The sequence below is a fragment of the Terrapene carolina genome, unplaced genomic scaffold (assembly GCF_002925995.2).
Source record: "Terrapene carolina triunguis isolate 2854851 unplaced genomic scaffold, T_m_triunguis-2.0 Scaffold558, whole genome shotgun sequence".
NCBI lineage: Eukaryota > Metazoa > Chordata > Testudines > Emydidae > Terrapene > Terrapene triunguis.
The window spans coordinates 3,191,287-3,204,056 of NW_020664909.1; the positions used below are offsets into that span (position 1 = coordinate 3,191,287).

Consider the following 12,770-nt stretch of genomic DNA (forward strand, 5'->3'; position numbering starts at 1 on the left):
AGCGCTGGCGGAGTGTCACCTGGCTTATTAGGCTCAGAGACACTGTCATCAATTGATTACAATAGAATATATAGATTTTCCATGGGTGGGGGAAAGTGACGGGGTAGGCAGTTCCACACCCCGGGATAGGCAGCAAGACAAGATAGCACATTAGCCAATGGTTAACAGGTTACATAATGTCTCCGCCAATGGTCTCAAGTTAGCAAGTTAACATTTAATTAATACTTTGATAAAATAAATATATATGTTGAATTCTGATTTGGGGTCCATAGGAATGGAGCAACTCCTTTGATTGTCCAACAGGTACATTCCTAGGGGTTAAAACAAAGAAACAGTGAAAGTATATGATAATAAAGATTGTCTTCTGTGTGTCTTAAGGCAAGGCATTGGTCTCTGGGAAGGGGAGGTGGAAGGATGCCATATCTTATACTGACATGTTTTTATAAACTCAAGGTTGGATCTGTGAGAAGAATGTTTCCTTACAGGAGAAACAAACACAATAGGAACAGGGATCCTTTGTTCAATTTGAAACATTGGATGAAACGTAATTATTCAGTTATTGCTTCAACATCTGGCATTTCTACTGACCAAGCATATCTTAGCAAAGGCAATGTTATCTTGTTTATTCTGCTTTCTCTTAGCTAATCACTATTTGCTAGGCCTCTGGTCTCTTGACCATACTCTAGATTTTGGGTCTGGAAAAGAGCTGGCACAATCCATATATCAGGTTGTTATATAAAATGCACATGGATTTTAACCCTTCACTAGGTCTATCATTAGCTGTTAGCTCAGATAGTCAGGGATGCAACCCCCATGCTCCAAGTGTCCCTAAATCTCTGACTTCCAGAAGCTGGGACTGGACAACAGGGGATGGATAACTCAATATTGCTGTGTTCTGAAACATCTGGCACTGGCCACTATCAGAAGCTAGATAGACCATTGGTTTGACCCAGTGTGGCAATTATGTTCTTTACATCAAGCCGTCAATTGCCAAACATCCAAGACAGCCAACCAGCTCTAGAATGTTTGTTTTTTCTGTCGGGTGTTAGTTTTTTAGCATTGTCTTCAACATTTAGAAAAACTTATTTACATAGCATCAACCATGTGCTGGATTGTCAGAAATAACCTGTTCCCTGTCTAAGCAAGCAGTGAGTAGGCACAAGGTACAAAGGATATGATACTATAAATATGATACTATAAAAATAAGAAGACTGCGCTACAGGGTTGGACGTTCTTAGTTTCATATAGTGTCGTCTATATTTTCATGGGGATAAAATCTCTTGAAGGGAGGAGTAGAGTGTTTACTCTTCTTCACTGTTCTTCAGAATTGGTCTCTTCCATTTGGACCCTTTTTTTCCCCCATTGCAATTTGTTGCTTTTAATGTTATAGTGATGAATGCTGGTTTGCAACAATGAAGCATCCAGATGCAGGGGCTGCAGGTTTGTAGAAATTTTGGTGGTGCCCAGAACCTGCCTCCCCAAACTCCGCCACCCACCTGCCTAAGGCTCTGGGAGGGTATTTGGGTGGGGGAGGAGGTCTGGGGTGCAGGCTCTGGAATGGAGTTTGGGTGCTGGGTGCAGGCTCTGAGCTGTGGCAGGGGGTGGGGGTGCAGGAGGGGGTGAGGGGTGTAGGCTCTGGGAGGGAGTTTGGGTGTAGGCTCTGGGAGGGAGCCCAGAGGGCTGAGGTGCAGGCTCTGGGATGGAGTTTGGGTGCTGGATGCAGGGTCCTGGCATCAGACAGTGCTGGAGCCGGGCCCATGGTGCCTGGGCACCAGGAATTGAATTATAGCTGAAACAGGGTTATGAGCTTTAGAACAGAGCTGAAGTTTCATCTGCTTGGAAGCATACTGAAATTTTAAAGGGTCTTTTTCAAACTTCTCTGTTCATCAGCCCTGTATTGGGTGTTTACCTGAGTAGTCAACTACAGATTTTCATTTGTACATAAGGGGATTTCTCCCACACTGTAATTCCTCCCCAACCCTTCCTTAAAGGCTCCACAGGAGGTCAACTAATCTTTCCTTCAAGTGGCATATGTCTCAGGGCCTTTAGATACAGCTTTGGGACATTTATTCATGGAAACTGCGAAGCAACTCGCTGCCTTCACAGTGCTGTCATTATTGGCCAGTTTTTGGAGAGTTTAGCACCTGAAATTAACCATGCTTCTGAGAGCGGTGCTGGGCCCGCGGCGTCACGGGGGGCAATCCCGCGGGCCGGATTCAAAGCCCTGAGGGGCCGGATCCAGCCCGCGGGCCTTAGTTTGCCCACCCCTGACCTACACTATCCAACAACAAAGCAGTTTTTATGGTTTTATATCCTGACAAGACATTGGTCACTTGTAATGTTAATAGCCCATTTTCTAATAGTCTTCTTCCTTTGCAGCATTTGGATCACAACACTGTCTCAGCGTTAAATTGGATAAAAGAGACCAGTGACCAACAGTCTTTGTCGCCAACAACTAAAACTACCCAAAAGCACTACTGTGATTATGAACATCAAACTTTGTCCAAAAGAGAACAAGCTGAAGAGGAATCCTTATTTGCTGCTATACAGTGGCCAAATCCCCCTGTAGGCAAAATCCCATTTGTAAGAAGCACTGATCCTGCCCACAGCAATTTTGTGATCGTGAATTCCAATGTGCGCTTCAAGGTGGGAGATCAGTTAGAGGTGCGTGTCCACATGAAGGATTTTCAAGGCAAACCAAAACAGTATGGTGGAGACTACATACAGGCGAGAATTCACTCTCCTCTACTGAAAGCTGGAGCAACGGGAAGGGTTGTAGATGATCAGAACGGGTTTTACAAAGTCTTTTTCACTCTACTTTGGCCAGGGGAGGTCAGAGTATCTATGTCTCTGGTCCACCCTAGTGAAGGGATACAAGTCCTGCAACGCTTACGGGAAGAAAGGCCAGACAGAGTCTACTTTAAAAGCTTATTCAGGTCTGGTAGTACTTCAGAAACCACTGTATGCAATGTGTGTTTGCCTGGAGATCTTCCTGTCTGTAACTTCACAGACCTCTACACTGGTGAGCCATGGTTCTGCTACAAGCCGAGAAAACTGTCCTGTGCCAGCAGAATCAACCATGCCAAGGGAGGATATCAAAAGGACCTTCTGACACCTTCTGAGAGTCTCTTTTTCCAAACGTATGTATGTTCATAAATATATGCATAAGCGCGCACACTATTTTTTTTTAATGGTCGTTACTTAAGTTATATCTGTGTCTTTATTGTGACAAGAGATCAAGCAACAAGATAGTTGTAATGTTGATGAAAGGTGCTGGATTGACGTTTCTGGAGATCGAAATCGTCTCTTTATTTGCAGAAACACATATCGCTTAAGCAGTAGCAGCAAAGGTTTTCCCCACGCTGCCCAGCCCGCATGCTTCAGTCTTAAACTGAAGAAACTAGGAGAGAGGTAGTTGAGTCTCTGTGCCCTGAAATCAGTACTAGGCTTGTCTGCTGACACTGGAGTGTTACTGCCACCTGTGGTGGTGGTTGGTTTTAATTTTTATTTTTTGTGTGTGTGTGTGTGATTGCGCCATTTATTTCAGTCATCATTTCAGTTTGTTCATAACTCTAAATATGCATTTGGTACATACATTACACAAGAATATTGATGATCAGTGTTATTAGTTTTCATATGATACCTCACAAAGCATATTTTGTATAAAAATTATTACAGTAGTGGGTGACTACAAGGGTGGTTTCAGTCACAGTAATTTTTCCTTAGAAAATCAGCATGTTATTGCTAAATTGATTGCCTGTTGTGCTCTTCACTCCTTCTCAATCACCATGCTCTGAAATGACAGAAAATGGGTGCATGACAGCCTTCAATTATGGATTATTCCTATAGTAAAACTGGAGGTCACTGTGTAGCATCTATGGCTCTGCCTTCCCAATACAAGAATGTGTGCGTCTCAGCCAGGAAAAACTCATCATGGCTTAAGGACTCCATGGAATCTATGCGGTAGCTCCCCTAGTGTCTTGTACAGACTTCTGATTGCTACAAGTGATGTACCCCCCTGGCTTTGTGCAAGTAAAAATAGGTTTATAAAGTAAAATCTAATATCCTAGGACTACCAAAATGTTAAATCTTTGGCTAAGTGGGATTAAGAGAGTTGTCTCAAGAAGATTAATACTTATTGATTGGAGTGCTAGAAAGTAGAGTGTGCCTTAAAAATAAAAAACGTATCACATATGCAGTGTGTGCACATGAGTTAGGAGAAACTGATGCTAAAAATGAACTTGAAATATCCAGCATTGCTTTATTACATTTATATTTTTCTTATTGTTCTTCAAGTGATGTGAATATCAAAGTGCCAATACTTCCCAGTGGCCCCGATTCAGTGACTGTAGAACTCTTAGGATTTACAGGTAAAGTGTTTTTTTGTTTGTTTGTTTGTTTTTAATATTATTGTTTTGTAAATCATAGTGAAATCAATAGAAAGGAAAATAGGCATGATTAAATAATACTGGAGACTGTTTTCCCAGCTATTTGGCAAAAATATATATTTTTTAAATTTATTCATTGAATACAATTAGATGGTAAAGCTCTTTTTTAAAAAACTATTTATTTAGGAAGTATTAACAGGTTTACAAATCCTTGCCATATAAATGTAGAAACTAAACAACCATTACAACAGTGAGCTTTTGTTTAAAGAGGCGTTGTCTAGGAACAGAGTCATCAGTTGATCGTACACTCTTCTGTCACAAACTGTCTCTTACTAGGGTTTGTTCCTTCTGGGGGAATTCTGCACCACTGCGCACGTGCATATTTAATGTGCCGTGCATATTTTCATTGCCCCCCGCCCCCGAAAATAGTTTCTGCCAGTAAGTTGCTGCCGTTCTGCCTTTTCCCCACCAGAGGGCGCTATGGTGCTAGAACAGAGCAGCCACTCTCTGGCCAGCTAGGGAAAAGAGAGAGCCTGCAGTGCCTTCTTCACAGCACCTGTTGGGCCAGATCAGGAGATGGGGGATATGGAGACAGACAGCGTGGAGCTGCGGGGGGTCACAGACAGGGGCTCATAAGGTCTAATGGGGGAGGACAGACTGGGGCACCTCCTGTGGGGCTGAAGCTCTGAGACCTCCCTTCCTGCGGGCAGAAGCTCCCCCAAACAGGCTGGTAGGCAGAGAATGGGGAAGTTGGGGGGACGGAGGGCTCTGAGAGCTGCTATAACTGTAAAAGAGCTGCATGCGGCTCATGAGCCACAGTTTGGCCACCCCTGAAATACGTTCCCTGCACAGCTCCCACTGACTTCAGTTGCAAATACTCAGACCCAGGGTCTCAAGCTGGGCACTAGAAAATGAGGAACACACAGTTAGTGACCATCTGTGAAAAATTTGGTTTAGGTGATATGATGAGCATCAAATTGGACCTCTGTGGCAAAGGCAGGGTTAGAAGCCTCCAGGGCAGGGATAAAACTGACTCAATCATGAGACCATCCTTCTCTTCCTGCAATTCCTTGCTTCATTCGCTGTGCATCTTCCAACTTCTGCAATGAATGAAGGAAATGTCACGCTGTCTGGAGTGGCTCACGACTGTGAGTGCCAACCTCAGGGCAGACTGTCAAGAGGCAGGGCAAAACCCCCAGTCTGGTTGTATGTTCTATAATTAGATTTCGCCAACCCATTAACAAGTATGAACTCCTAAAGCAGTATAACATTCTTACCATGGTGTCACAGACAGTCCTCTTGGGCATTCCAGTCTATCTTGGCACCCAGGCAAGCTGGAATTTTGTGATAGATGGTCGCTTACACTAAAAATCAAATCAGTAATCTGACTACTCCGAGTCCCAAAGAACCAGTCGTTTACCCCAGCTCAGCTGTATTTAGATTGCAAACCAAGGACAACACTTGTAGCCACCCCTGTAATAAACTCACTAAAGGCTTATTACTAGGGAAAATCATATGAGAGTTATTTACAAGATTAAAGTAGATTAACTCATTTGTCTGTGTGTAAGTTTATCTTAGATTTCAAAAGATAATAGAAACTTCTCTAATAAGTAACTCTGTGTCCTTTTGGGCTAACCCAAGCTAAACAGTTGGGGACTCCTTGCTTATGCTTAGAAATCCTCACCCTCAGAGTTCAAGCAGCATAGGCATAACAATTTATCCTTAACAGGCATTTTTATTTCCTTCCTCCAGCATTCAAACTGTGATGGGATGTGGGCTTGTGCATGTACCCTCTTCAGGGGTGTGGGGAAGCAATCTACAAAGTCTTTTGTCCACAATGGTTTGTCTGATGTCTGTAGACCATCTTTTGTCAGGGAGAAGATAACACCTCTTGTGGTGAACTAGCATTTCAAACTTGGTAATGCTTCTCCTTGGACTAATTTTACAATCTGAGGCTATGTCTACACTATGCAGCTTTTAGTGACACGGCTGTGCCGCTACAGCCGTGCCACTAAAAGGTGCGCAGTATAGCTGCTGTTTGTCGGCAGGAGAGAGCTCTCCTGACAACAAAAAAATTCCACCCCCAATGAGCAGCAGCAGCTTTGATGGCAGGAGAGCGCTCTTGCTGACAAAGCGCTCTTCACACCGGCGCTGTTCGTGAGTAACACTTTTGTTGTTTGGGGGTGTGTTTAACACCCCGAACAACAAAAGTTTTGCTGACAAAGTTCCGGTGTAGACAAAGCCTTAGCAAACATTTTTATGGTTATAGAGCCAACATTTAAATGTTACTTTATAACGTGCAGATATTACAATTAATTGTAATACATGCAGCATCCTACAAGGATTCCATGAAGTCTAAACACATTCTTATAACTCTATCTATTTTAATAACACTCACACACAGGTAAGCCAGATTGGTTTCCAGCTATATGTTTGTCAGTATTCAATGAGGCCTAGGGGCCTAGATATGAACTGGCACCTGGTCTGCCAGCATCATGCAGGGATCCTACAGACAACATCTTCCTTCACTACACAACCTTTATTCATCTGGAAGTATAGTTCATCTTGTGTGCTGACTGAGACAGGGGTCCTGTGGAAAGAATACTATGTGATCATGTAATTAAAGACTGCAACGTAATATATACACACATGAGGGCTGAATTAAGGTTGCCCTTGCAACTTTAATGTTAGTATTTCCTAACTTTTGAGTGCTTGACTTCACAACTTTAATGTTGTTTTAACAGTTTTTATATGTAACTTCCTAGTTTTTTGGAAAAAGCAAACTGAAAAAACAGTACTATCATGTGGCATAATATTGACACCCTCTTGGGTCTTCAGGTTTGGAACCTTATGTCCACTGCACAAGTGACCTCTGCCACTTAAACTAATGGAGTAACTGACAGCAATATTAGGTTGTCATCCTTTATATGGGCCAGCCACAAAGGTGCTTTGGGGTGAAAGGCAATTGGAATGAATTTGTGATCCAATCTGAGACCTCATGTACCAGGTTGCAGCACCTCTCAAATTTGGTGCGGGTGGGACAGTAATCTGGGCCCCCTCCTTAGCTGTGACCCTGCCAGCCAGTAATGGGGGATGAGAGAGAGACTTTGCCCAGCGGGTTTCACAGGTGTTTGCTGACAGCGGAGAAATGGTGAGACGGGGAATCTTCTGTTCCATTCCACTCTGGAGGGGAGTGTGCTGTAGTGGGCACAGACCTTTCTGCCCTTGTTCCCCCCTCCAACTTTGACCCTGTTTGCTCCTGTTCCCTTCAGTCTCTCCTTCCCCATCCCAGCAGCTCCTTGTCCCAGTCTCCCCGTCCATTTTGTATTTGAGTTAGGCTGCTTCCTTCTCCGTGCTAACTGGGAGCCAGCAGGGGGACCTCTGAGAACACAGGAGAGACAGGTTCCCTGCCCTCGGTTCTGATGCTTGGTACCACAGCGACCCACGACAGCTAGGAGGAGCAATTGCAGCTCCATACCCGCAGCTCCAGGATGGGGCTTACTCAGCGAGGAACGGTATCTTGGGAGAATTTAGCTGCCAAACTCAAACAAGTCTCTGCTGCACATGTGCAAATTTGAGATTTTTCAAAGGCTTATAACTTGGCCAGTTTGGGCCTGATAATTTTTAATGGCACATCTCTGACAAAGGTAACCCCCCTCATCCAGATTTCAGTTCCTTTCTCTAAAGCATGGAGATTCTAGAGCCTATCAACTAAATGGTTGTAAGATTTTTTCTTTTTTTAAACATGGGGGAAACTATGTATTCTTCCCTAATCTTGGTCTCAGAAACAGCTGAACCATTTTTGCTGAAACATAAAAAAAAAAATCCAGCCTCAGGCAGACAGCTTGCATGGGACATTTCATCCTGAACCATTAAAGGATGGCAAAGTTACAAGCAATTTACAATGGGGTCTTATAATGTGAAGTATGCTTAAGTAACCTTAACTGTAGATGAAGCTGGTAGAGATGCCTATAACTGTCTTTTGTTGCAGAAGGAGGTAAAAAAAGTGTTAGATTGGGGTGTTTGCTTTGTCATGCTACTTTGCATTAGGATAAGGGTTGATGCTTTTGCTCGGTTGGATATACTTCCATGAAAATTACAGACATTATTTTTGTAATTGTGTATTAATCTGGAATAATTTTCCTCTTCCAGAATCAGCCAATCTGGACAGATCTCAGGGCCCAGCTGTTTTCCCTTTGGGTTACTATTACCAAGACAAGTGGAGGCCAAGAACACGTTGGATCCGACATTTTAACAAGACAGCTGATATTAGTGAATGCTTACAAGGAAAAGTAGTCCACTTCTTTGGCGATTCTACAATAAGACAGTGGTTTGAATATCTGACCACATTTGTTCCAGGTAATTTATTTTTTTGCTTTGTGCAGATGGCTTTCAAAAAGTCTTTACGTCTCTCACTCCATAGTGATTTTATATCCTAATATCAAAATAATGGAAGAAATAAAGAAGGATGGATGGCAAATGGATTTTCAATAAATAGCCATTGACAGGAAGAGTCATCCAAATTCCTTAGTAAAGATTGGAAATATATGGGGCCAAATCCCAGTTAACAAATATATATGCAATACACCCTCAAAACTGGCACCGTGGAGTGTGTTCTGCTTACGTCAATCAAGACCTTTCTATTACTTTGAGATAAGTGAGCATTTTAATATACAACCGCCAGGGGGCATGATGTAGTTTATAAAAGACATGTTTCAGAGTAGCAGCCGTGTTAGTCTGTATCCGCAAAAAGAACAGGAGTACTTGTGGCACCTTAGAGACTAACAAATTTATTTGAGCATAAACTTTCGTGGGCTACAGCCCACTTCATCAGATGCATAGAATGGAACATATAGTAAGAAATATATATACATATACATGGTAGCAATTGCAATGTCCCAGTAATACAGAGGTGGGCAAACTACAGCCCGCGGATCGGATCCTGCCCGGTCCCTGAGCTCCTGGCCGGGGAGGCTAGCTTCCGGCTCCTCCCCCGCTGTCCCCCCCTCCCCCGCAGAGCTACACCCCCGCACGGGCAGCGCTCTGGGCAGTGGAGCTGTGCGCTCCTGCCGAGCAGAGCGGCAGCGTGTCTGGCTCCGGCCGGCGCGGCAGCCAGACATGTTGCTCTGCATGCTCTGCTCGGCGTGGTAAGTGGGCTGGGGCCGGGGGGTTGTATAAGGGGCGGGGGGTCCTGGGGGGGGCAGTCAGGGAGCAGGGGGCGGTTGAATGGGGCGGAGGTTCTGGGGCGGGGGGCAGTCAGGGGACGGGGAGGTTGGATAGGCGGGGGGTTCCAGGGGGCCTGTCAGGGGGTGTGGGTGTGGATGGGGTTGGGGCAGTCAGGGGAAAGGGAGCAGGGGGGTTGGATAGGAGGTGGGGTCCCAGGAAGGGGCAGTTAGGGGACAAGGGTTGGATGGGTCGGGGGCTCTGAGGGGGGCAGTCAGGGGGCGGGAAGTAGGAGGGGGCAGGGGTCAGGATGTTTGGGAAGGCACAGCCTTCCCTACCCGGCCCTCCATCCAGTTTTGCAACCCCAGTGTGGCCCTCAGGCCAAAAAGTTTGCCCACCCCTGCAGTAATGTAACTTTTTCGATTATTTTTGGTCAGTGTTGGACTCTTTCTTCTTTCATTTCACTCAGAATTTTGACCTTCCTTATTAGATGGCATAATTTAGTAGCCAGTAATTGAATTAACCATCATAACTGCATAAAGGAATCAATTTTATTTAGATAAAGGGTGAAAATCATTTTAATACAGTTGACTTAGCTTCTGAAGTGCTAATTAAATTAAATGGAGGTTAAAAGTTGGCAGAGAAGGCTTTCTGCTGGCACTTTATGCGGTGGGGTATTTATGATGGAAAGAATCTGCTCAGAAAATCCCTTTATTTATAAGGTGGTGGGGGGAAAAGAATTTATCTGAAGTTAATCAAAGATTTTGCTTTTTGCATTTCAGCTTTAGAAAGATGCCAATCTTAGTGGGTATATGTTTCAGTGCTCAGGTAGCAAACATTTGAGTTTTTTAACTGCATTTAGTATTCTATTCAAACACTCTTTTCTAGCAGAACTTTCATACTGTCCAAATGATTTATGGATAGTAAAAGATGGCAGGAGAGGAAATCTTTATTCTTCTTGTGTTTCAGATCTAGTGGAATTTAACCTTGGGAGTCCTAAAAACGTAGGTCCTTTTATGTCCGTGGACCTGAAGCACAATGTCTTGCTGAAGTTCCGCTGTCATGGGCCACCCATTCGCTTTACCACTGTCTTCAGTAGCGAGCTACACTACATTGCCAATGAGCTAAATGGCATTGTAGGCGGAAGAAACACTGTGATAGCCATAACCATATGGTCCCACTTCAGCACCTTCCCTGTGGAGGTGTACATCCGAAGACTGAGGAACATTCGCAGGTCCATCATTCTACTGCTGGATCGCAGCCCCAAAACTCTGGTGGTCATCAGAACAGCCAATGTTCAGGAGCTTGGGCCAGAAGTGAGTCTCTTCAACAGTGACTGGTATTCCCTTCAGCTTGACACAATCATGAGGAAGATGTTCTCAGGAATTGCTGTGTTCTTTGTGGACGCCTGGGAGATGTCTCTGGCCCATTACTTGCCACACAACTTGCATCCACAGGATGTCATTATTAAGAATCAGATAGATGCATTCCTGTCTTTCGTTTGTCCTTCAGAAACTTAGCACAATCGGTGGAGAGGAGCCCCATGACATATATATCGTGTTTTCCTGTAGCATAACCAAATCATTCTCTGTCAGAGCTATAAAATGAAGCTACAGGCAAACTGTATGGTTACTGTTCCCACATGTGATCTCAGTTGCTTGGCCATGAAGACAGATGACTGTGAGTGGCAGTAAGTTGGAATGGACTAATTCTGACCACTTTTATATCTTCCTGTAGGGATGGTTCCTCTTGACCTTGTAATTTGTCTCAGATTACTAGGGTGCTCCTTAAATCAAAACTACAAGACTCACTATTAGCTTTATTAATTGTCTGCACTGCATGAATATTCATACAGCACTGATTCAGTTCCCAAAGTCCTTTCTCACCATCCAGAGTACTGTGTGAAACCTGGGAAGGATTGTTTGGGAACAGCCTTTCTTTGGTTGTTCCAAAGTTGTATTGGGTATCTAGAACAACCAAATATGTTTCATATTGTGCTTCTTTGATTGAAGTAATCTGGGGATACCTCTTCCAAAGTCCTAATCAGGAATCTAAAGGGGATGTCCTAAAACCACTGGATCAGTCCAGGAAGCACAACCTAAAAAGCCTGCAGAATTATCAGAATATTTATTGGATGTGTCGGCATTGATACAGCATATTAATCAACCATCCACAATGTTTACAGAATGGCTTCTAAATAATACAAATAGCCAGCACCAGTAGTAGGTAGTTTCTTCAGCAGCAGCAGCAACATTGCAATAACTCACTGGAAGTTTGATATTAAAATGTTTGTTTTCCCCTCTTGTCATGTGCTCACTCTGTTTTACTATTTCATAGCTTCTTATGAGACCTGGGTTTCTGTTTATATTAAAGAATAGATTTGTTTCGAGGGGGAGGAACATACAGAATTACATGGACTTCACAAACATAAGGTGGGGGAGAGAGTCAAATTTTGAGCCTACAATTCTTGACAGTGTCACTATAAATTCTTGCTCTGACTGATCTTTGTTCTTCCACTTTTATGTTGGGCATTCTTTGCACCATTTTCGTAGCTGCCAAATCTGCCAGCTATATGGGGTACAAAATACCTTCAGTGTTGCCCTGTGTACAGATACTTGGTAAATCCCTCCTGAATTTCCAGTGTTACAGCTGACAATTTATTGCTGAGTGGCACTTTTAGAGAAAGGGTTAATAGATTTGCACATTGTGCTTCCTGTTTTGACCGGACCTGGTTACAGTGTAAGTCCCACTTTGATTTATTGGCTTGATGAAGTTCAATTCCCAGATTAAACACTAGCGATGAGATCTTCAGAACTCTGCTCCCATTGAAACCAATGGAAATTCTACCATTGACTTCAGTGGGAACAGAGCATTGCCATCTTTCTCTTTTTGTAGTCCTTCTCTGCCACAGTCTTGCTCCCCTGTCACTGTGCATCAGGTGTGAGCAGAGTCCTAAGTGGCATGTCCCCATCAGTGCATGTGCAACATGTCTGCAATGAGAGCATGCCCATGAATATACTGGAATGAGTCACACATGCAGCTGTGTTCTACTTGCTCCTCATCAAAAACCATAGAAAGGTAGGAGAAGATTCAGCTTTAGAGTTTGAGATGTGAAACTAGGTTAGCACTCATTGGCCTCTAAACCCTATAAATCAGATTAAATTCACCTGGCTGCCAGCATCAGATTTATGGCAGTATGGCGAGGTAGGAAGCTATGCT

At 43.8% G+C, this 12,770-nt stretch overlaps 1 protein-coding gene across 1 annotated transcript; it reads left to right on the forward strand.

The window, feature by feature from the left end:
• The first annotated feature begins 1,425 nt into the window (after positions 1-1,425).
• Positions 1,426-11,893, forward strand: NXPE3 (neurexophilin and PC-esterase domain family member 3). The gene is made up of 5 exons (XM_029913252.1): positions 1,426-1,440; positions 2,380-3,140; positions 4,297-4,370; positions 8,541-8,747; positions 10,521-11,893. The coding sequence occupies exons 1-5, from the start codon at positions 1,426-1,428 to the stop codon at positions 11,069-11,071; spliced, it is 1,608 nt and encodes a 535-aa protein (XP_029769112.1). The 3' UTR covers positions 11,072-11,893.
• The last annotated feature ends 877 nt before the right edge of the window (positions 11,894-12,770 follow it).

What these genes read in the sequence shown, in the direction of transcription:
- NXPE3 (XM_029913252.1), top strand. An exon ending in GAGAGTCTCTTTTTCCAAAC is followed by an intron (nt 3,141 to 4,296) that starts GTATGTATGTTC and finishes TTGTTCTTCAAG; the next exon opens with TGATGTGAATATCAAAGTGC. An exon ending in TCTGACCACATTTGTTCCAG is followed by an intron (nt 8,748 to 10,520) that starts GTAATTTATTTT and finishes CTTGTGTTTCAG; the next exon opens with ATCTAGTGGAATTTAACCTT.